General features: G+C 39.1%; 1 protein-coding gene across 1 annotated transcript in view; it reads right to left on the bottom strand.

Annotated features, from left to right (window-relative positions):
* The window catches only part of LOC115215729 (UDP-glucose:glycoprotein glucosyltransferase 1-like), a 204643-nt gene that overhangs the window by 158912 nt on the left and 20552 nt on the right, over positions 1 to 25179 (bottom strand). Inside the window, 17 exon segments of the mRNA XM_029785021.2 lie at positions 530 to 625; positions 2937 to 3067; positions 4187 to 4318; positions 4458 to 4661; positions 6289 to 6386; positions 7857 to 7955; positions 9434 to 9557; positions 10534 to 10698; positions 12367 to 12492; positions 14376 to 14511; positions 15550 to 15635; positions 16928 to 17047; positions 17795 to 17881; positions 19627 to 19782; positions 20120 to 20180; positions 22293 to 22392; positions 23225 to 23325. Coding sequence (XP_029640881.2) covers positions 530 to 625; positions 2937 to 3067; positions 4187 to 4318; positions 4458 to 4661; positions 6289 to 6386; positions 7857 to 7955; positions 9434 to 9557; positions 10534 to 10698; positions 12367 to 12492; positions 14376 to 14511; positions 15550 to 15635; positions 16928 to 17047; positions 17795 to 17881; positions 19627 to 19782; positions 20120 to 20180; positions 22293 to 22392; positions 23225 to 23325 — 2022 coding nt within the window.

Raw genomic sequence — 25179 nt, 5'->3', positions numbered from 1 at the left:
AAAAAGCATCGTCTGAAAATGGTCAATGTCAGTGCCCCATGACTGGCTCCTGTGCCGGTGGCATGTAAAAAGCACCATTTGAATGTGGTTGCCAGTGCTGCCTGACTGGCTCCTGTGTCGGTGGGAAGGGCATCCAGTTGTAGTAACCTTGCCAGATCAGATTGGAGCTATGATTCAGCCAGCTCGCTGCCCTCTATTAATTCAGTATATTGCCTCCCTTGTGTATATTGGAAATTTATTCAGCTGGATGACTACAGGCAACATCTGTGAATGTTTCAGTTACTTTTTACAATACCAGAGGCAGTGAATTCTTGTCTGAGAATGTAGTTGGAAAAGGTCCAAAAAGGCCAAAATGCATCTGGCGTTCTCTGCTACTGGGATGGATTTTCGTTTTCCTCTGACCTTTACGAACATCCAAGAGGGATGTTATCTCAGGACAAGTACTACAGTTAACTGGCCTGTCAAGAGTGTATGCATTAAATATGATACATAAATAGCTTTTTCTTTATTTTTATTTTTTTCTATTTACCTGTGACCATCAGTATGATAGTTGATGTCTTTACGGCTTTCACTTAGTGTTTTTGCGGACAGTAAGGAGGCGATCTTCATCACGAGGTCACTAGCCCTGAAAGACAACAAGACATGCAAAGAAATACTATTAAGAGGGACAACAAAATCAGAAATATGTGAGTGTATGCATGTGTGCAATTACTCGTGTCTAAGTGCATTTTTTTATACTCTTTACTCTCTTTTTTACACTTTTACTTGTTTCAGTCATTTGACTGCGGCTATGCTGGAGCACCGCCTTTAGTCGAGCAAATCGACTCCAGGACTTATTCTTTGTAGACCTAGTACTTATTCTATCGGTCTCCTTTGCTGAACAGCTAAGTTACAGGGACGTAAACACACCAGCATCGGTTGTCAAGTGATGTTGGGGGGACAAACACAGACACACACATATATACAACAGGCTTCTTTCAGTTTCTGTCTACCAAATCCACTCACAAAGCTTTGGTCAGCCCGTGGCTATAGTAGAAGACACTTGCCCAAGGTGCCATGCAGTGGGACTGAACCCGGAACCATGTGGTTGGTAAGCAAGCTGCTTATCACACAGCCACTCCTGCACCTATACTACATTTTAACTGTAAAACTGGAGTGAGATAGCTTGCTTGTTTGTTTCAGTTGTGTGATTGTGGCCATGCTGTGGCACTGCCTTGATAAGGCTGTAGTCGAACAAAACAACACCAGAACTTTTTCCTTTTAAAGCCTAGCACTTATTCTATTCGTCTCCTCTGCTGAACCGTTAAGTTATAGGGGATGTAAACAAACCAACGTAAGTCATCAAGCATTGATATATATATGACACGTTTCTCTCAACTTCTGTCTACCAAATCCCCTTACAAGGTTTTGGCCAGGCCAAGGCTATAGTAGAAAACATTTACCCTAGGTGCCACACAGTGGAACTGAACCTGAAGCCATGAGGTTGGGAAGCAAGCTTCTTACCACACAGCCACAAAAAGCTTTGTACCAAGATTTAGCACTAAATTAGGGGGGATAATACATGAGTAAATACAGTAAATACCTTTATTTATGAAGCAAACTATTCGTAGCAGGTTCTTATTAATGAAGGCCATGCTAATAGGGGCATTGCGCCTACTGTTACCTAGCTGGTGTTGTTATTTTCTGTAGTGTTGCACTAACCCTGCTAGGTTCTTTAGTGCTGTGTGACCAGTCCTTCTGAGTACTTTAGTATAGAGTAAAACATATTCACCTGGGTACTTTAGCACAGAGTAAGACCTATTTTTCTGGGTACTTTATTATAGAGTAAGACGTATTCTTCAGGGCACTTTAGTATAGAGCAGTGGTTCCCAAACTTTTTTGGGCTGTCACCCCCCTAACACTCAGGCCACATTCTTAGCCCCCCCCCATCCTGCCCCCACTACCTCAATCAACCACTACAAACGTAGACCCCTTTCTGAAGCAAATTCAAAGCAGCTGTATTTCACAAATATAACTTAATGAACCCATTATTTTGTTGTTTTTACATGAATCACCACCCCACTATTGTCCCAATTTTTACATGAATTGCCACCCCATTATTATCCTAATTTTTACATGAATTGCTACCCCATTACCGTTCCAATTTTTAGATGAATCGCTACCTCCATTATCATCCCAATTTTTAAATGAATCGCTACCCCACTATCACCCAATTTTCTTCAATACACCAATGGAACTTTCCACTGCCCCCAAGGGGTTAATACTGCCCACTTTGGGAACCACTGGAGTAAGATCTATAGAGTAAGATCTATTTTTCTGGGTACTTTACCAATGTGTAAGACCAGTTCTTCTGGGTACATTAGTATAGAGCAACACCTATTCTGGGTCCTGTATCATTATGTGACCCATTCTTCTGGGTTTTGTAAGTGCTGTGCAACCTAATATTTGGGCTTCTGTAGTGTAATATGATTCAGCACAAGGTCCAGGCCCTGCCACACCTCGGCGAATCTGTTATAGAAAAATAAATATATCTTTATATATAAAAGAGAGGTTGTGTGCTGTCTGTCTCCTACGATTTAGACTCCCACATTTTGCGGTGCAGTTTAACCAAAACCGGGTATCTTATAGTCGTGATTCATATCGAGCCCTTCTGGGTATTAGTACACGTCTTCGATGAGTCTACGATTTAAAAAAAAATTTACCATCAATTTTTCCCATTTTTTAATGCATTTTTGGCATATATAAGGGAAGTAACTCTCTAAAAATTTATTATTAAATCTCAGAACGTAAAAAGCTACAGTAACACCACCCACCTTTGTGGTTAGCCATATTGAGATGGCTATTATACGTTACATCTCTAAAAATGCTTATATAGTTATTTCCCTTACAAACCCGAGCAATGCCGGGCGATACTGCTAGTCAATAATAAAACTTACTTGTCGCTATTAGCATTAGCAGATTCAACATGAGCTTGGATCTTCTTTGCACTTGTTTGCATCAGATGTTTCTCAAACAATGAGAAATCCTCCTGTATGAACACCTCATCGTCTTTTAGTGGACCAATAACCTGGTAAGCAAAACAGCAAAAAAGAAAAAAAAAACCTCACTAAATAAGGAATCTGAACACTTTCTTTTTTCACAAGCATACACAAATGGACTGAACTAAAAACAAACTTCCCTATTTTAGCCACAGCTTTTTTTTTAACAATGAAACTGTTGAGAGAAGCTCTAGGTTTCTTGATCTGCAAGAAATAGCAGCTAAGTTTCCCGTACACATTATTACTTAACCCTTTAGCATTTAAACTGGCTTTGCCTGTCCAAATATTCTACCTGTTTTACATTAAAAACTGGCCAGATCTGGCTTATCATACTTAACCTACAATGTCATTCTAAATATAAGCAATCACATCATTGAAATCTCAAATCTACCATTAACTCAAAGCAGTGTGAATAAGCAAGTAGCACATCTGAAGGAATGATCTGAATGTTAAAAGGTTAAATAAAGGAGGCTACATTGAACTATAAATGAGATGGTTATTCCCTCTCTCTGTTTCGGAGAGGCACAAGCACCTACACGCACACATACACACACGGCAGTAACTTCCACCTACCAAATTCAATCACAAAGCTCTGGTCGGCTCGGGGCTATGGTGGAAGACACCTACCCAAAGTGCCACGCAGTGGGACTGAACCCGAAACCATGTAGCTAGGAAGCAAGCTCCCTAACCACACAGCCATGCCCTACACATATATGTATATGACAGTCTTCTGTCAGTTTCCATCTACCAAATCCACTCACAAGGCTTTGGTCGCCTTGAGGCTATAGAAGAAGACATTTGCCCAAGGTGCCATGCAGTGGGACTGAACCAGTGCACATTGTGGTTGGTGTTAAGGAGGACCGTGCACTGTAGAAAATAAACATTAGAGCATAATGTAATTCTTTGACTCACAAGATCCTGTTAAACTGGCCGAATCATGCCAGCATGGAAACCAGATGTTAAATGACGATAATGACAAAAGATAGAGGACTAACGTTGGAATGTCTGAAAATCATGTCTACACAATCAAGATTGATCTAGGGTTAATCAACAATGAAACTGCCCAACTGCCCTCAGTACAAAACTTCAAGTACTGAAGTGAGTCAGTAAACAAACAAAAAAAAGGAAATATTTAATATTTACTCTACCTTTCCGTTTCCTATAATTGCATGTGATCCAGGCGGTAGAGACAGAACTCTTTCGACAAACATGTGATTGACTTTGAGAAAGGTGTCGTCTTGTCTCTCCAGTGTAGCCATATACTGGTCAATATCCATACCCTACAAACAAACAGAACCAATGACAATTAGATCTCTCTTCGAAAGAGTGGAGGGGTGGCTGTCATGCCTTATTGTCTTGATCATCGACACTGCTCCAGATGAACATCATCGTTAAAGTATAATACCAAACAATACTCACGCTAACTTCAAGATCCCTTAAGGTTTTGGTCCCATCATTCAGTTCATTTATGTTTTCTTCTTTGACAAGTTTCGTGACAAAATTCCGGAGCATGTTTCCACTCAGTGTCGTCAAAGCAACATGAATGGCTTTGTTCATGGCATTTTTTGCTTTGGAATCACTGGGATTAAAAACTATTCCAACCCTCAAGCTACTAGAAAATCTCTGAAAAAAAGCACAGAAAATACCAAATTGGTAAGGATATTGTGGAAAACACACAAAAGATATTATTAAGAATGGAAGATAAAAACTAACATTTTGTCAAACCTTATAAAATCAAATGGGTTTTAATGATGAGTGTTGCAACTCAGTATTGCAAAGACTGAGATTTTGGTCCCCTCAAGAAAATCTTCCCAGGTGGACATGCAAAGGTTTGAAAGAAATGAAGCTAGCATGTTCTTATTTCATTATTGCCCACAAGGGGCTAAACATAGAGGGGAGAAACAAGGACATACAAAGGGATTAAGTTGATTATATTGACCGCAGTGCATAACTGGTACTTAATTTATTGACTCTGAAAGGATGAAAGGCAAAGTTGACCTCGGCAGAATTTGAACTCAGAACGTAACGGCAGAAGAAATACTGCAAAGCATTTTGCCCAGTGTGCTAATAAATATTATTTCTTTATTACCCACAAGGGGCTAAACATAGAGGGGACAAACAAGGACAGACAAACGGATTAAGTCAATTACATTGACCCCAGTGCGTAACTGGTACTTAATTTATCGACCCCGAAAGGATGAAAGGCAAAGTTGACCTCGGCGGAATCTGAACTCAGAATGTGACGGCAGACAAAATACTGCTAAGCATTTCGCCCAGTGTGCTAATAATTCTGCCAGCTCACCGCCTTTTATGTCAGTGTGCATGCATGGCAGAGTGGAAATGATTTAAGAGGAAAGCTGGGTATAAGAGGCATCAAATGTGTGCAAGAGAGAAGACTACGCTGATTTGGTCATGCGATGTATATGGATGAGGACAGCTGCATGAAGAAGTGCTGATCTCTAATTGTGGAGGGTACCCATTGAAGGAGTAGACTTTTATATCATATCAGTAACTGCCAACTGCTAATTGTTTTACTGGCACTTGTGTTGGTGGCATGTGAAAAAACATTCAAGCGAGGTGGTTGCCAGTGCCACTGGACTGGCTCCTGTGCAGGTGGCACATAAAAAGCACCATTTGAGCGTGGCCATTGCCAGTACCGCCTGACTGGCCCTCATGCCGATGGCATGTAAAAGCACCCACTACACTCTCAGAGTAGTTGGCGTTAGGAAGGGTTTCCAGCAGTAGAAACTCCACTAGATCAGATTGGAGCTTGGTGCAGCCATCTGGTTTGCCAGACCTCAGTCAAATCGTCCAACCCATGCTAGCATGGAAAGCGGACGTTAAACGAACAAACGATGAGAATAATTAAAAGCTAAGCATCTTTGTGATTTTGTTATCTTTTTTTCTTTTTATTCGGATAGGAAGACAGTGCCAAAAACTTTTCGTGAGATCTCCAAGACTGGTAAAAGGGAATGACAAAAGTATCCTCAGATTGGGAACCTGGCCAAAATGCTGTCATCAAAGTGGACATTCAAAGGGTCAGGTGGTGATATTACACTAAATGTTAGATTAAATCTAACACCCAAATGGTATTAAAAAAAAAGCAGAACTCAGGAGCAAAAAATAAAACAAACGCAGCCTTAAAATACACAGAAAATATTGAAAAAGGAATTTTGTAACTGTTTTTTATTGTTAAAGGGAAAGAAAAGGAATGGTAAAACGTTGACTTCAGTGGAAATTTCATACATACCAGAGTTTTAATTGCCGTAAAAACAAGTTGTCTCCCTTTAACCGTTTCCAAATCTGTGACAATCCATATTGATATAGGGCGAAGATTGACGGATTCATCTGTAGCGAAAAAAAATAACGCAAAGTTAAAAACTAAAATACTCGTTATTTGGTATTAATGATGGCGGTGGAGGACCTAATTGTGTTAGTGATGATGATAATGCTGGCACTGATGTGGCTGGGTGCTAATAGTGATACTGGTAGGTGGAGGTAGTGATGGTGGTGGTTTTGCTGCTGTTGGTGATGGTGATGGTAGAAGTGGTGGTTATGATGATGGTTTTGGTGCTGGCAGAGATGGTGGTGGTGGGACTGGAAGTACTGTTGATAGTGGTGTTGGAGGTGCTTTTGGTAGTGGCGCTGGTGGGGTTCGGAGTGCTACTCTAACTCGAGATGCTGTTGATAGTGGTTCTGGTGGCATTGATGATGCTCGGATGGTGGGTAATGGTGCTGGTGGTGATGTTGTCAATGGCAGTGGAGTGGAGATGAAGGTATGTTTTCAACAGATTAAATGAATAAACAATATAGAAAATAGCCTCTATTTAGCTGTTTGACCTGCCAGAAATAGTAGCTAAATCTCGCAGAAAGAGAAGGAAGAGAAAGAAAGGAAGGACACAGAGAAAAGAAAGAAAAGAAAGAGAGAAGGAAGGAAAGAGCAGCAGATATGTGTGCATCTACACACACACACAACACCACACATTTTTCGCTTGTATATATATATATATATATATATCATCATCATCATTTAACTCCGTTTTCCATGCTGACATGTGTTGGACGGTTTGACTGGTGTCTGGGAAACCAGGAAGCTGTACCAGGCCCCAATTTGATCTGGCAGTATTTCTATACCTGGATGCCCTACCTAATACCAACCACTCTGAGAGTGTAGTGGGTGCTTTTTACGTGCCGCCAGCACAGGTGTCAGAGGAATTGGCATCGACCACAATAGGATGGTGTTTTTTAAGTGTCACCAGTACGGAACCCAGTCAAGGCGGCACTGGCATCGGCCACATTTGGATAGTGCTTTTTACGTGCCATTGGCATGGGGGTCACAACTACAATTTCCATTTGATCTAAACAGCTTTTCTACTCCGAGAAACAATTGCTGTCCCCCACAGCAGTTTCTTTGTGGTAATGAGGAAAGTAATATCACTGAAAGTTTCTCAGTTCAGAAATCAAATTGACAACATTTAGCATAATGTGTACAAGAAACAAGAGCAATGCTTTAACATATATGTATATATATATATATATATATATATATATATATACACTACTAATATAGGATAATATCATTTTCAGAAAAAATTTCATCAAAAGTGACAGCATATTAAAATACCTTTAAAGGTTAAAATTTTATAAACAAGGGCAAAAGAAAAAGAAAAGAAAAGTCTATTTATCGTGAATGTATACTGAAATGTGGAAATTGACGATTTAAAGTCTGTTATCAGCATATTGGCATAGAAATAATTTTTTTTTTTGCCCTTGTTTATAAGTTATATATATATATATATATATATGAAGATAATTTACCTTTCCTGGACATATAGAAGATGTTCTTTGCCATTTGCGAAGACATTTCTTTGTTAGACAAGGCACCAAAAAGATCAGCATCATGGAAAACATCCTTGGCTTTGAATTAAAGAAGGAAAAAATGAAAATTAAATGAAAAAAAAAAAAATTAATCGTAAAATACTTTGAGAAACAAAAATTATTCTAAATGGAATTGGTAATAGGAAACCAATTTAGGAGAGTTTTTTTTTTACAGAGTATTGGTATAAAGTAATCAGTATATGTGGAGTACTGTTAGTATGTATTACAAAGCAGCTAGACTTAGTGACCTCTTTGGACTAATTGCTGCTGCTGCAGACCACCAATGATTCATAAGATTCCATATTTTGCTCAAATATATGTATAGCTCTGTTAGTGTGTGTGTGTGTGTGTGTGTATATATATATATTATATATATACATATATAGACACACACACACCACATACACTAACAGAGCTACACATATATTTGAGCAAATATGGAATATATATATATATTGCTTAGGCACAGCAGTTAATAGTCGTGTTAGAACTCAATATACACATGCTCAGAAAAAGGATTAGTTAAAGTAAGACAAGCATAGTAAAAGATTATATGACAAGAGTACAATTAGGTAATGAGCTTCATTAGATATATATATATATATATATATATATATATATATATATCTCCCATCTTTTATACCAAGACAAAACAATGTACATGAAACACTTCCAATCAGTTAAGATCAGGAGCATGAGAGACGCTGTCTGGTACTGCATCAGGCAATATTATTATATTATCATCATCCTCAATATTAAGGCAGCAAGCTGGCAGAAAAATTAGCACACGAGGCAAAATGCTTAGCGGTATTTTGTCTGTCTTTACATTCTGAGTTCAAATTCTCCCAAGGTCAACTTTGCCTTTCATTCTTTTGGGGTTGATAAATCAAGTGCCAGTTGCATACTGGGGTCAATCTAATCAACTGGCCTCCTCCCCCAAAATTTCTGGCCTCATGCCTAGAGTAGAAAAGATTATTATTATCATTATTAAGGTGGTGAGCTGGCTGAATCGTTAGCATGCTGGATGAAATACTTAGTGGTATTTCGCCTGTTGCTGTGTTCTGAGTCCAAATTCTGCCAAGGTCAATTTTGTCTTTCACTCTTTCGGGTTCAGTAAAATAATTACCAGTTGAACAATGGGGGTCGATGTAACCAACTCATCCCCTCTCCCAAAACTACTGCCCTTGTGGCGAAAAAAGAAAAAAACAACTACTACTACTACTACTACTAAGAAGACAAGATGACAGAGTTGGTAGCACACTGGGCAAAATGCACATCATTAGTTCCAGCTCTTTATGTTCTGAGTTCAGATTCAGCCGAGGTCAACTTTGCCTTTCATCCTTTCAGAGGTTGAATAAATAAGTACCAGTTGTGCACTGGGGTTGATGTAACTGAATTTCCCCTTTCCCCAAATTTGCTGGCCTTGTACCAAAATCTGAAACTACTACTATTGTTATTATTATTATTATTATTATTATTATTATCATCATACGAATGAGAGGAAGCACTCTACCAACCAGCACTCTCAGTGAGGTCTAAATACATCAGAGGTGCAGACAAAATCCGTGAGTTGATACGTGGCAACACATTGTCCTTCTCCATCAGCCAATCCAATATATTATTGCTGTCGGACAATTCACCCTAAATAAACAAAAACAGACAAAAAAAAACAGATCAAAAGCATCAAAAACAATACAAACATTCATAAGATCAAGAAATGGAAACTTTTTATGAAAGTATTATAAATACCACTGCCACCGCCACCACCTTTTGTTTTTTACTGGTTTCAGTCATTAGACTGCAGCCCATGCTTCAAGAATTCAAGTCAAATGAATCAGTCCCAGTACTTATTTCTCTTTTAAGGCTGGTACTTATTTTATCAGTGCTTTTTTGCCAAACTGCTAAGTTATGGGGGATGTAAACACATCAACACCAGTTAAGTGGTGCTGGGAGACTTGTATTTCGGTAATTTCAACTAATCAATGACAAGTATTCAGCTGAATAAAATTACTGCCATTGTTTGTCAACAACAACTATCGGCAGTGTATTTTTCGTTTGTCACTGTTAGTTATGACATCGCTTGTGCATTTGTACTGGTTTTAAGATTTTAGGGTTAAGGGGTTGGGTTTTAGGGTTAGGGTTTTAGGGTTAGGGGGTTAGGGTTTTAGGGTTAGGGTGTTAGGGTTAGGGTGTTAGGGTTAGGGGGTTAGGGTGTTAGGGTTAGGGGTTTAGGGTTTTAGGGTTAGGGTTGTCATAAATACCAGTGACAAATGAAATATACACTGCCGGAAGTTCTTGTTGACAAACAACAGCAGTAATTTTATTCAGCTGAATACACGTCATTCATTGGTTGAAATTACCGAAATAGGACAAATTTAACGTGAAATAACTTTGTAAATATAAGTTTTTCTCAAAAATGCTAAGAGTAAAAGATGTTTTATATGACACATTCTACCAGTGTCCAAAGTTTGAAAGTGTTTAGTTACAAAAATAATTTTTTTAAATCTGTAGGTCAAAAGGTAAAGATCCTAAATAAGAATTACATTTGACAGAGTAATATGAATGCTGAAGAGTTAATCAATAAGCAATGAAAAGCCAATGGGAAACAATTACTTACATGATAGACAGCTCGTTGGACTTCATGGGTACCCTGGAGAATTTCAGTGACCACAGCTTCTTCAAGCATATCGGCATTGAGGTATTTTTTCTTCAATGGAATTCCATTAAGTAAAACCTGAGGGAAATCGCTTAAACCGGAACGGCCTAAAAAGTCATCTGCTGACTGGAGAATTAAATGGAAAATGGAATAAGTACAAATGCCGAAAAATTGCATTAATGCAAATTAAGTAATTACTCTGACTGGGTACAACATGGCTGTTTCAGCTGTCAACCTGGTCAACATTTGATATAGTGTGTACATGTATATGAGAGCATGAGAGAGAGAGAGAGAATATGTGTGTTCTTTCAAATTTCGGCAATGACCTTGGGCCTCACAGAGGCAATGACAAAAGACCGAGGCCTCAGGAGGTATGCTGTGACTGAGAAGACCTGGCAAATAAAGTGGGTCCACAGCAGTAACCTACACCAGTATCGCATAACCAGCCCACTCAAAAGTACCTTGGATCGTAGGGCGACATGCTGTGCTTGAGGAGACCTATTGAGTCAAGTACATCAACATCAGCAATATCAAAATCAAATCAAATGGAAATTGTAGTTGTAAGCCCGGTGCCGGTAGCACATAAAAAGCACCATCCGAATGTGGCCGATGCCAGTGCCGCTTTGACTGGCTTCCATGCCGGTAGCACATAGAAAACACCAACCAAGCATGGTCATTGCCAGTTCCCTCTGGCCCCTGTGCCAGTGGAACGTAAAAAGCACCTACTATACTCTCAGAGTAGTTGGCGCTGGGTAGGGCATCCAGCTGTAGAAACACTGCCAGATCAGATTGGGGTCTGGTGCAACCTCCTGGCTTCTCAGACCCCTGTCGAACCGTCCAACCCATGCCAGCATGGAAAACGGACATTAAAGGATGATGATGATGATGAATGTTTTGGTATACAGGCCTGTGTGGTTATGAAGTTCAGTTTGCAACCACATGATCTCAGGTTCAGCCTTCTACTTTAGCCCCAGGCCTTGGGAGTGGAAATGGTAGACAGAAAAATGTATGAAAATTTGTCGTGTGTGCATGCATGTGTGTGGATTGTGTATGTATGTCTGAGTGTGTATGTGTGCATGTATGCTCACCGAGTGTTGACAATACATAGCTTCACTTGTCACAATCTATTCAAAATGGTGACATGATGTTTACATTTCCTCATTGACATTGCATCCTATCACACTACACTTTCAAAGACCAGTGAAATAAAAATGTTCCTTAACCTCTTAGCATTTAAAGTGGTTATATCTGACCCAAATAGTCAACCAGTTTTATCTTCAACGTGGCCAGATTCAACTTCTCACACCTACCCGGCAATGTCATTCCTAAAATAAGCAATCACATCATTGAAACTTCAAAGCTATGAGATAATGCATGATTAATTAAAACAAAAACTGTGAATAAATAAGTATTAGATTTGGTAAAGTAATCTGAATTCTAAAGGAATAAATGGAAAAATAGATAATAGTCAAGACTATTGAAAAGGTTGCAAGACGCAACGAAAATTTTAGGAAAATAAAAATAAGAAATAAGTTAAAATTTTACCGGTGAGAATGTTAAATTATAAGGCACAAAAAGAAAATGACTCTCCCCAGACACAACAGAATATGCTTCAACACAAACTCATATAAAGAATCCTGCAAACCAAATACAAAAACAAAACAGATAATGGTTGGCAATAAAAAAGACTTCCGGCCATATATGCTACCTCAACTTAGTCCACATCTGACCCATGCCAGCATGGAAAAACAGACATTAATGAAACAAACGATGTGTACATATAAACCAACTTACTTTACGTAGGTCGTCATAATCATCGTCATCTCCAAAAACTTTATTCAAATCTTCATCATTGAAGCGGCTTGCAAATTCTGTGGAGATGAACTTAGAGGTCAGGTCGTCTTTTTGTTTGTCATAGAGCTGTGAAGGTAAAAAAAAATAATTGGATCATACAGATTACAAGCATACTTGGGAGGGGTGAGGGTATAAGTGAGGCGGGTGTGAGGTTTATGTGAGACATTTGAGGTGTGTGTGGAGGGTGTGAAGAAGTGTGTATGCATGCGTGAGGAGGTCTATGTGCATGTACATGCACACGTGTGTGTGTGTTAACAGGATTGTGTAATAGTGTATCTAGGACTACAATATCCTGTGTGTTTTATAAAGACTGTAAGGTTTAGTTGCTGAGAGACCTGCCTGCTATTTCTAGGGCATCAAATGTCTACATAAAGCAGGTATGGGCAATCTTTTTTCAAGAAGTAGGCTGCATAATCATAGCTCATCATCAGGTGGGCCACGCTCTCTTTTACTCTCTTAATTGCTTCAGTCATTTGACTGCAGCCATGCTGGAGCACCGCCTTTAGTTGAGCAAATCGACCCCAGGACTTATTCTTTGGAAGCCTAGTATTTATTTTATCAGTCTCTTTTGCTGAACCGCTAACTTACAGGGACGTAAACACAGACACACAAAGATATACACACACACACACATATATATATACATATATACAACGGGCTTCTTTCAGTTTCCGTCTACCAAATCCACTCACAAGGCTTTTGTCAGCCCGAGGCTATAGTAGAAGACACTTGTCCAAGGTGCCACACAGTGGGAATGAACCCAGAACCATGTGGTTGGTAAGCAAGCTACTTACCACATAGCCACTCCTTTAAAAAAGATTCAGGGTAGTTTTCCACTGGTGTGCCATTTGGAACGACCCACAGGCCACAGTTTGCCTGACTAATGAAGAGGATCTTAGTTGCAGGATGGCCCAAAAATAAAACAATTACAGAATAATACAAAATTAAATGCTGCTCAAGCAGTCATGCCTGACATGACCATGCCGTTTTATTTTCAGACAACATCTCAGGACACATTATTCAATGCATCCTTCTATTTTGCAAAAAATGAGGTGTAATCTGAGGGAAATTTGGTTGTTATTTTTAGCAGGTCAGACAACTAAATGTGAGGTACTGCTCCCCAACCAGCATAACATCATGGTGATTATAATTTTGTTGTCCGTACTGACAATGTTTCTTGTTATTTTAAGCCTTTCGTTACAGAATTTCTGTTGAAATGCAGTCTTCATGTCCATAAATTTTGAAAATAATAATTTACATTATTTACATTTGATATCCGTCAAATAATAATAATAATGAAATTATTGTATACAGTGCTTAGGTGCACCACAACTTGTCAAAAGTGCGTATAAAGTATATGCAGTAATGTACAAATGTCTGGAAAGTGAACAGTGTATGAGTCAGATACATGCTTGCGTGTGTATGGAGGGGAGAAAATCAGGTGTAGTGTTGGTGAATCTCAGAAAGCATGGACGTTTTGAAGGATGCAGTGCTCTGACAACTAACAACTGATGCCGGCAGTTTGTTCCATGCTTCAGCAACTCATAGTGTGAAAAAATGTTTCTGAAATCATGGGAGCTGTGCTGTTTTCTGACTTTGTAAAGATGTCCACGGGTGTTAGACAGATGGAGTTTGAAAAGGTGCTCAGAGTTATTGTTTGTAAGGGATGGAGTTTGAAAAGATGCTCAGAGTTATTGTTTGTAAGATATAAATATAAATAATGTACATAATTCCTCATCTCTTTAATATAGAACTGAATAAGAATTTAGTAAAACAACTTTGTTGGTATTAGGCTGATGTTTGGAACTTAAATTATCATGAATCTTTGGAGAATTCTAATTTAGATCACTTTAAAACACAATGTTTGTATCACAGCATCGGGACAGGTCTTAAAGATTTTTGGTATGAAAAGGGTTAAAAACAACAGATGATAGAAAAAAGCTACTTACGTCTGTGATGAATGACAGAGCTGCAGCTGCATCCTGGTCAATCTTGATGTACTGGAAGGCTCTTGCAATAGCAACACCAGAATCAGAATAACCATTTGCCTCTTTACTCGTATTCACAGCAAAAACAAGTCCAATCCTTCAAATGTAACAATACTAAAGGTGAGAATACATCCTTGACAACAGAAAAATAACCATCATTCATTTCTGTAATCATAACTGGGTTTCTAACAGTCATACAATACTCTTTTACTCTCTCTTTTATTTGTTTCAGTCATTTGACTGCAGCCATGCTGGAGCACCACCTTTAGTCGAGTAGATAGACCCCAGGACTTATGCTTTGTAAGCCTAGTACTTATTCTATCAGTCTCTTTTGCCAAACCGCTAAGTTACAGGGACGTAAACACACCAGCACTGGTTGTCAAGCGATGTGGGGGGGGGGGTGGACAAATACAGACACACAAACATATACACACACATACAAATACACACACATACATATATGACGGGCTTCTTTCAGTTTCTGTCTACCAAATCCACTCACAAGGCTTTGGTCAGCCTGAGGCTATAGTAGAAGATATTTGTACGATGTGCCACACAGTGGGACTGAACCAAGAAATATGTGGTTGGTAAGGAAGCTACTTACCACACAGCCACTCCTGCACCTATAGCCATTCCTGGGCCTATATATATATATATATATATATCACACAATCAACCAGATTTTCAGATATTGTTATACATCACTGATCACAATGCCCTTTGCTTTGCTTTATCTTTCGAATGATGCCACCCTGCTAGCTAGGCAAGCAAGCCAACATTCCTCCAGATCAGGAGCTATTCTGTCTCATGGTTAGCCATTTACAGGTGAGTGAATAAGAGCAATGTGAAATGAAGCGTTTTGCTCAAGAACACAAGAGGCTGTTCAGTCTGGGAATTGAACTCATGATCTAGTGATCACCAGTGCAATATCTTAACAACTAGGCCACACACCTTCACATATGTACACACTAAAACACACACACACACAGGGCAGTAAACCAGCATACATATGCTTAATGTGACTGATATAAAAAGCCTTGAAGTTCAAGATAAACTAAACAGCAACCCTGTGGAGTGATTTTTAGCTCAAGAGAAGGTTGACACAAATAAGCAGTAATATCTTGCAAATACCAACCTGACAGGTGCACTGTGGACAAAGAACGCTTCAGCTATCTTCAACAAGTCTCGGCTGGAGGACTTAGACGGATCGAGCACAAACACCTGCAAGGACGAAGACAAACACAGGATATTATAAATGCCACAAAAATTTCAGTTATTATTTACATTATTTACATTTGACGGATATTTGTCCTCATCTTGTTAGCAACAAACAAGATGAGGACAAATATCTGTCAAATGTAAATAATGTACATAATTCTTCATCTCTAAAATATAGAACTGTATTTATTTCAGTTGTTGTTGCATTTAACTGTTTTATAATCAGGTAAAGGGTCATGGTTGGGTTGATGCTAAACCTCTAGTAATTCTGTAAAGGCAGTGTTAAGAGCGTCGAGCTTACAACTGTGAGGTTGTGAGTTCGAATCCAGGACGGGGCTGCATGTTGTGTTCTTGAGCAAAACACTTTATTTCACGTTGCTCCAGTTCACTCATCTGCAGAAATGAGTTGTGACATCACAGGTGCCAAGCTGTATTGGCCTTTGCCTTTTCCTTGGATGACATCGGTGGCATGGAGAGGGGAGGCCGGTATGCACAGGTGACTACTGGTATTCCATAAACAACCTTGCCCGGACTTCTACCTTGGAGGGTAACTTTCTAGGTGCAATACCATGGTCATTTGTGACCAAAGGGGGTCTCCGAATAATTCTGTTGATTTTTGCAGCACCCAGGGAGGACACTGAATGTTTAAGAATGAATTTATGTGTGTGTGTGTGTGTGTGCTTTCCTTGATATTTTCCCTCTCCTTGATATTGCATGATAGTAATACACAGGCGTTACCATCAAACAAGCGAAGCCATTTATTTATAATTTTCTGTGAAAATAACATGTTGCTTGGAGACAAGTGAGGGTTGATGACAAGAAGGGCAAGTAAAATGTAAAAAATATGCCTCAATTCCATCTCACCCATGCAAACAGGGAAGAGAAGTAGGGGTTAAAAATGATATGATTGTGCATGTGTGTATGAGTATGTATTAAGGGATTGCTAGAAAAAGAATAAAAGTAACTTGCCATATTTATTTCATCTGGGCTTATAGTTCTTTACACCAATCTATACTTAGCTATTTGTTTCTTATTTTTTAAAATACTTTTTCACGGTTCACTTCCTATGCATATTCTACATACAGTTCATGCATTTTTGATTACTTTTTCTGATCAGTCATCGTGCATCTTGAGCACTGAAGACAACAGGTGCATTATATATTATATATAAATCAAGAACAATAAGCTAGATACTGAGACTAACATAACCAATGAAAAGGTTTGCAGGCAGTGCCCCAGCATGGCCATGGTTCAAAGCTTGAAATCAGTAAATGGACAGAAAGAGTACTACATACCATATGGAAAATATTCTTAGCAATGTGCCTTAACATTCCAGGAAAAGTGGGTCTCAACATTTCTTGAATGCTGTTAGGCCAGCGCCGGTATTTTACATCCTTTTCCAAATCATTTACATACTGGAAAAAGAGAGAGAAAGAGAGAAAAAATCAGCATCATCATCGTCATTAGAAAATAACATCAAGGATTTTTCAGACCTTAAAAAAAAATTTTCATTGAAAATAACAAGAATCAAAAAATTCAGGGAAACATGGAAAAAAAATATGTTCATGATTGAAGACTCACACACCATCCATATTACCAATCCTGCCACATACATATCATCCTCATCATTTAATGTCCGCTTTCAATGCTGGCATGGGTTGGATGGTTTGACATGGAGCTGGGTAGCAGGGAGTTATCCAGACTCCAATTGTCTGTTGTGGCATGGTTTCAACAGCTGGATGCCCTTCCTAATACCAACTACGCTTAGTGTGGTGGGTGCTTTTTACATTCCACCAGCACAGGTGCGTTTACATAGCACCGGCACAGGTGCTTTTTAAGTGGCACCTGCAGTACCTGGGGGACATGCCTGTATATGTGGAAGACAGTGATTTTTCTTAGCTTGACGTGTCTTATTGAGTACAGTAGATTGCTACATCTTCCAGTCCTTTGTCATTTCCTCAGTGAGGCCTAACGTCTGAAGATCTTTTCTTACCACTTCAATCCTGGTCTTCCTGGGACTACCCTTTCCACAGGTACACTCCACAATTAGAGCTCAGCTTTAATGGTATTATTTCATAAGGGAAACAAAGACACAAATAAAGATAAATAGAGAGAATTCAACAATGGAACATCACTAAATAGAAACTGAGATGGTGCCTTACCATGACGGAAGGATGCCGGAAATCCAAGACATAATCATCACCGCTGTTTTTTAAATCCAGTTTCACCAGTTTATTTAAACTTTCCTCCTAAAAGAAAAATTAAGAAATTAATTAAAATGTAAATTTAAAAGCAAACAAAATGGATTTCACAGAAACAATGTAAACTTTAAAATACTGAAATATGTCAACTTATCCTTTTATGGCTATGAGTCATTAAGCTGTGGCCATGCTGGAGCACTTTCATGAAAAGTGTGGTTGATTACATCGACTCTTGCCCTCTCAATACTTTCACCATCATCATTTAACGTCTGCTTTCCATGCTGGCATGGGTTGGACGGTTCGACTGGGGTCTGGGAACACAGGAGGCTGCACCAGGCCCTAATCTGATCTGGCAGTGTTTCTACAGCCGGATGCCCTTCGTAATGCCAACCACTCCAAGAGTGTAGTGGGTGCTTTTTACGTGCCTTCGGCATGGGCCAGAGGTGCTGTTTTGTCTAGATATTTTATTTTCTTGACCTCAGAGGGACAAAAGGCAAAGTGGACCTGGCCAGAATTTGAACACAGTACATAAAAGCACCTAACTAAATATTAGAAGGCATTTTGTTTGATGTTCTGTCAATTTTGCTGTCCAATCACCATCTTCAAGTAATTATAATGGCCATAATGGAGCACCCATCATTTAAAGGCACAAATGCTTGTCATCAACCCCAATACTTACTTCCATCAAAGATAACTTCCTCCCAGCTTTAAATCAGTCTCAGAAGCCACAAAAAAATAATTGCCACTCCGTTGGTTGCAACAATAAGGATCCCAGCTATCCAAGCAATGGAAAAGCTTGCTTGTGAATTTCAACCTGCAGGTGGCTGAGCTTTCCACAGACATGTGTACCCTTAGTGTAGTTCTCAGAGACATTCAGTCAGACACAGAATGTGACAAAGCTGGCCCCTTTGAATTACAGGTACAACTCATTTTGGCCAACTGAATGGAACTGAAACAACATGAAATAAAGCATTTCGTTTAAAGGCACAGCACACCACTAGGAATTGAACTTATGAACTTAGGATCATAAGCTGAATACTCTAATCCACAGCAGGAGCGGCTGTGTGGTAAGTACCTTGCTTACCAACCACATGGTTCCAGGTTCAGTCCCACTGTGTGGCACCTCGGGCAAGTGTCTTCTACTATAGCCTCGGGCCGACCAAAGCCTTGTGAGTGGATTTGGTAGATGGAAATTGAAAGAAGCCCGTCGTATGTATATATGTTTGTGTGTCTGTGTTTGTCCCCCCAACATCGCTTGACAACCAATGCTGGTGTGTTTAGGTCCCCGTAACTTAGCGGTTCGGTGAAAAGAGACCGATAGAATAAGTACTAGGCTTACAAAGAATAAGTCCTGGAGTCGATTTGCTCGACTAAAGGCGGTGCTCCAGCATGGCCGCAGTCAAATGACTGAAACAAGTAAAAGAGTAACCACTAAGCCATGTGCCTTCACACAAAGAAATAAAGTGCCATAACAAAAACGCTTTTTCTCCTCGTGTGAGTGGTTTAACCTTTTATTGTTCAGGTTACCCAGTCAAAGGTTATGGTTGTTTGTTTATATTTGTTTTGAATTAATCAAACGTAATTTCACAGCTTTGAGATTTTGCAAACGCAATTTTTTTATTTATTGTATGACTTTATAGGGTAGAAAAGCCAGATCTGGCCAGTTTGAACATAAACTAAGTAGAATATTTGGAACCAGATATGGTCAGTTTAAATGCTAAAGGGTTATTGAAAAAAAAAAAAAAACAACTGAGGCAAACAATACCCTAATAAATAACAAATTAAATGCATACCCTGACTCCAAGAGAGAAGAGTCCTTCCATAACAGCAGCTTCTGAACGCATTAAGTCCAAGATGGTGTAAATATCATAGACCTCAACATCAATGGAAATTCCATTCAAAAACAAGGCACATTCACCAGGGGACAAATTGTGGTAATTTTCAAAATGCTGTGGAATGAAGAAATTACAGTAAAAACATAGAATCTGCTAGAAATAATCACTAAAGTTAAAATAACCAACAGCTTATACATACATTCGTAAGATGTCACAATATAAATTTTTACTTCACCTAAATGCCGGTCAAGTTTATAAATGAATTTTTGTTAAAAAAAATCATTTAACTATAGAAGTAAAAGGAAAGAAAAATGCTTTTGTGTGCTTAGAAATACTAAATGATAGGTAATCAACAAGAGTCAGTTAATATACTGTTCCTAATTGAAACAAACATTGTAATGATTCAGAGTCACAAAAATATAAACCAGCAACTGGCTTCTCTGAAATTTACCTTTTGGTTTTTCAAAATTTCCTTGCGTAAATCGCTTGACACTGATGTCCTAACAAGAGATCTGAAAGAAAAGTTTGTTTAAAAATAATTATTACTTATTAGAAAAAAAAAAAAAACAAATAATAAAATACTTCCATTTACATTCATCACAGGTGTTTGGTTCGAAAACAAAAAAAAAAAAAGATGTGAAATGATTCAGTGAAAATGGGAAAAGTTTTAAGAACTCCAACTTTGCTATCTAGGTAGAATCTTTGATCATCAACCCTAATTGTCAGAGATTAATTAGTGATAAGCATAACAATTAGCAGCATATCATGTTATCCTAGATCACTGACAAATGAATCAGTGATAAATTAGAATAGAGGGTTAGGAACTAAAACCACAAACATATGATCACGACCCCAATACCCGAACCACTAAATCATGTGTCTCCACAAATAAGGATAGATGTATCTATAAAATTATTCTGCTGCTTGCTGCAACATTGTTGGGTGTTATGCTTTAAACAACCTTAACAACGAAACGCAGTGAAGCAGCAAGTTCATATGGTAGTGTTTAAGCTATCATGATTAGGGAATGGAAGACATAAATCGTAATCATAATCGTTAAGGTAACAAAACAATGTTACAAACATCTATAAAACCTATGTATCAGATTTGAAAAAAAAAAAAAATTTATAAAAGGTGGAATCTTCATGGGTCAAGCTAGTTTATTACCGCCTGACTGGCCCCCGTGCTGGTGACACGTAAAAGCACCCACTACACTCTTGGAGTGGTTGGCGTTAGGAAGGGCATCCAGCTGTAGAAACTCTGCCAGATCAGATTGGAGCCTGGTGCAACCATCTGGTTCGCCAGCCCTCAGTCAAATGGCCCAACCCATGCTAGCATGGAAAGCGGACATTAAACGATGATGATGATGATGATGATGATGATGATTCAACCCTTTAGCATGTAAAGTGGCTGTATCTGGCCCAAATATTCTACCTTTTTTATATTTAAACTGGCCAGATCTGGCCCCTCACACCTACCCTACAATCATCATTTAACATCTGCTTTCCATGCTAGCATGGACTAGACAGTTTGACTGAGGACTGGCAAGCCAGGAGGCTACACCAGGCTCCTATCCGATCTGGCAATGTTTCTACTGCTGGATGCCCTTCCTACGCCAACCACTCCAAGAGGGTAATAGGTGCTTTTTATGTGCCAATATATACACACATACACATACAAAATGCATACAATGTTATTCTTAAGATAAAATCACATCAAAATCTCAAAAGTAAAAGAAAATAAATGATTAATACAAAACAATGTGAATAAATAAGCATTACATTTAACAGAGTAACCTGAATGCTAAAGGGTCGCAGTCCATGTTCCATGCTGGCAGGATTTGATGAGTTGAAGGACTGTGTCAATCTCCAACGTCTGTTTTGGTATGGGTTCTACAGCTGGATGTCTTCCTAACGCCAACTACTCAATACACGCAGAGTGTAAAGAGTGCTTTTATTGTGACATCAAGACTAGTGAAGATACCATGTAACTCACATGACTAAAGATCCCTTCATCAACATCATCATCATTGTTTAATATTCGCTTTCCATGCTGGCATGGGTTGGACGGTTTGACTGAGGAGTGGTAAGCCAGGAGGCTGTACTAAGTTCCAGTCTGGTCTGGCAAGGTTTCTACAGCTGGATGCCCTTCCTAATGCCAACCACTCTGAGAGTGTAGTGGGTGCTTTTTACGTATCACCGACACAAGGGCCAGTCAGGTGATACTGGCATCGACCACGCTTGAATGAGGCATTTTTATGTGCCACCGACATGGGAGCCAGTCAGGCGGCACTGGCAACAATTATGCTCAACAGAGTGAAAGCATAGTTGAGAGGAAAGTGGCTTTATGCTAAATGCTAAGAAGTTAAACTATGACAGAGGAACCAAAAGCAGTTGGTTGTGGTTGAGGAGATATGTGGCAGCCATGCATTCCACAAAGGTGAATGAGAGTAACTGAAGTGGAATTTGAGAGATAAAAATAGTAATGTCTATTATATGAGCGTTATACCATCGTTTATTATATTTATATATTTTATATTGCAATTCATATTTTATACTACAGTTTAAAATTTACAGAAAGAAAAAAAAAGTTTAAACATGCAACCAAAAAACAAAATGACAAACCTTGCTTGAACTGGGAAATTTTGACTGATGGTCTGCAGGACACTCAGAGCATCTTTGGGTGGCGTTAATATGGCTTTTTGAGCAGCTTGTAAACTAAGGTCTGGAATGAAGGAATCAAGAGGAACAGTGAATTGCCTGATTATTTCTCATAAACCCCTTTGATACCAACCCATCCTAAACTGACACCGGTGCCATGATACAAAGTTAATTTAAAATGATCTAAATTAAAACCATTCATTAAAAATTCCAAGTTAACCCTTTAGCATTCAGACTGCTCTATCAAATGTAATGGTGATTTATTCCACCAAATCCACTCACAAGGCCTTGGTCGGCCCGAGGCTACAGTAGAAGACACTTGCCCAAGGTGCCACGCAGTGGGACTGAACTCAGAACTATGTGGCTGGTAAGCAAGCCACTTACCACACAGCCACTCCTGCGCCTATTTATTTTTACTACAAACAAGGTCTTCATTACACAAACATCAATAAAATAGGGATCATAATAGCATTGTATAGATATATAATATATTTAAAATTAACCTAAAACTATGCCATATTTGGAACACAATCTAAATTAATTGATAGAGAATTTTATTTTAAAATTTCGTTTCAAACAATAAACATATTTAACCCTTTAGCATTTAAACCGGCCATATCCGGCCAAAAGTATTCTGCCTGTTTTATGTTCAAACTGGCCAGATCTGGTCTCTCACACCAACCCTACAATGTCGTTTTAAAAATTAACAGCTACCTCATCAAAATCTCATAGCACCAAGATAATGCCTGATTAGTTCAAGGCAATGTGGATAAAAAAGGATTAATTTTGGCAGAATAATGCGAACACTAAAGGGTTAATAATGCACAAAACAGCTGTATGAAATTAAAATGTGAAATTTCATCAGTTAAACATGCAAAAGTATAAGAGAAACAAACCTTGCAACTGCCAGACTTTCATAGGTGTGAGTTCTGTGGCTGTATCTAAGAGGTAGTCATGAAATTCCCTTAGCTGAGGTATTAAATCAGGATAGAGCTGTCTGAAATAAATCAAAATACCAGAGAAGGAAATCTATATTGATTCAACTTATTATCATCAGAGGATTCTTTAAAATACATGGAGCTTCATTCACCAGCAATCCTGTCACCACTAAAGCTATATGAAATAAAAGTAGACAGCTTGCTTACCAACCACATGGCTCCAGGTTCAGTCCCACTGCATGGCACCTTGGGCAAGTGTCTTCTACTATAGCCTCGGGCCAACAAAAGCCTTGTGAGTGGATTTGGTAGACGGACACTGAAAGAAGCCTGTTGTATATATATGTATGTGTGTCTGTGTTTGTACCCCCCACCCCAAGATCACTTGACAATGATGCTGGTGTGTTTACGTTCCTGTAACTTAGTGGTTCGACAAAAGAGACAGATAGAATAAGTACTGGGCTTACAAAGAATAAGTCCTGGGGTTGATTTGCTCGACTAAAGGTGGTGCTCCAGCATGGCCATAGTCAAATGACTGAAGCAAGTAAAAGAGTATCAACATTTCCATGCTTGCATGGGTCAGACAGAATTTGTTATTGGGGCAGGTTTTTCTACAGCTGGGTGCCCTTCCTGTCACCAACCTTCACCTGTTTCCAAGCAAAGTTAATATTTCCCCGTGGCCAAACATGTCTTTCATGGGAGACTAGAAATGAATAGCATCATTTATATGACAGTCAGGTCATGCATAGGGACATGCACCACTGGAGCATGTTGCTGCATTCACCGTTTGTTGGTATATTCCTGGATCCACTTAGGTGTCTCATCTGTCAAGCAGGGTTCCAGTCAGTCCCCATCTTCATGAAATACTTCCTCATCTGCCAAGACCATGTGATGGACTAACACAAGTTGTCAACCCAGCCAGATCCTCAGTGAAGAGATCATGGTAAGTAGGGACTCACACAGAAAATCAAGAAACATGGCCAACCAGTCTGAGTTGGTCCTTCTGAATCATATAAGTGATAGGAGGCATCCTAGCTGCTGAGTAGAGTTGCCAGTTGGATGCGAAATCTGACTAATAATAACCCATAATCTTGTGAAGCATCCTGGTACCAAAGGAGTTCGGGTGACCCCCTAAGGTCTCCGGACTGTCCAAGTCTCACAACTCTAGAGCAGGAAGGGAGGATCAAAGACCTAAAGACCTTTGTCCTCCTGCACAGATACTGGCAGCCCCAAACACCCCTGTCCAATGAGTCCAAGTCTTTTCACGAGTTCAGCCTCACAGTTAATGCTTCTATGAATCTCACACAGACGAGGAACTTCTTTCAGTTTCTGTCTACCAAATCCAGCAAGATTCCCAATGTTCCCCAGTTAGTATTTGCTCAACTTGACATCTTTTATTCAAAATAAGCTAATTTTCCCCAGCCTTTTATATCAATTTTACAATACAAACAAATGGAAAATTAACAAATGTATTATTAACAAACAATACCAAATCTATACTATGAGAAATAAAGCAAAGCTCCATTATACTGACAACCATTAGATACACACAACAATGATACAATTCCATGATGAGCCAAAGACTAAATGCTAAATACAAATAGGCGTAGGATTGGCTGTGTGGTAAGTAGCTTGCTTACCAACAACATGGTTCCAGGTTCAATCCCATTGCATGGCACCATGGGCAAGTGTCTTCTACTATAGCCTCGGGCCGACCAAAGCCTTGTGAGTGGATTTGGTGGACGGAAACTAAAGGAAGCCCATAATATATATATATATATATATGTGTGTGTGTGTGTACGTGCATGCGTGTGAGTGTGTGTAAGTTCGTGTGTCTATGTTTGTTCCCCCAACATCGCTTGATGACTGATGCTGGTGTGTTTACATCCCCGTCACTTAGCGGTTCGGCAAGAGAG

This window comes from Octopus sinensis, linkage group LG9 (genome assembly GCF_006345805.1).
Source record: "Octopus sinensis linkage group LG9, ASM634580v1, whole genome shotgun sequence".
Taxonomy (NCBI): Eukaryota; Metazoa; Mollusca; class Cephalopoda; order Octopoda; family Octopodidae; genus Octopus; species Octopus sinensis.
Note: the sequence above shows the minus strand (reverse complement) of the source record. Positions and strands in the feature narration are given on the sequence as shown.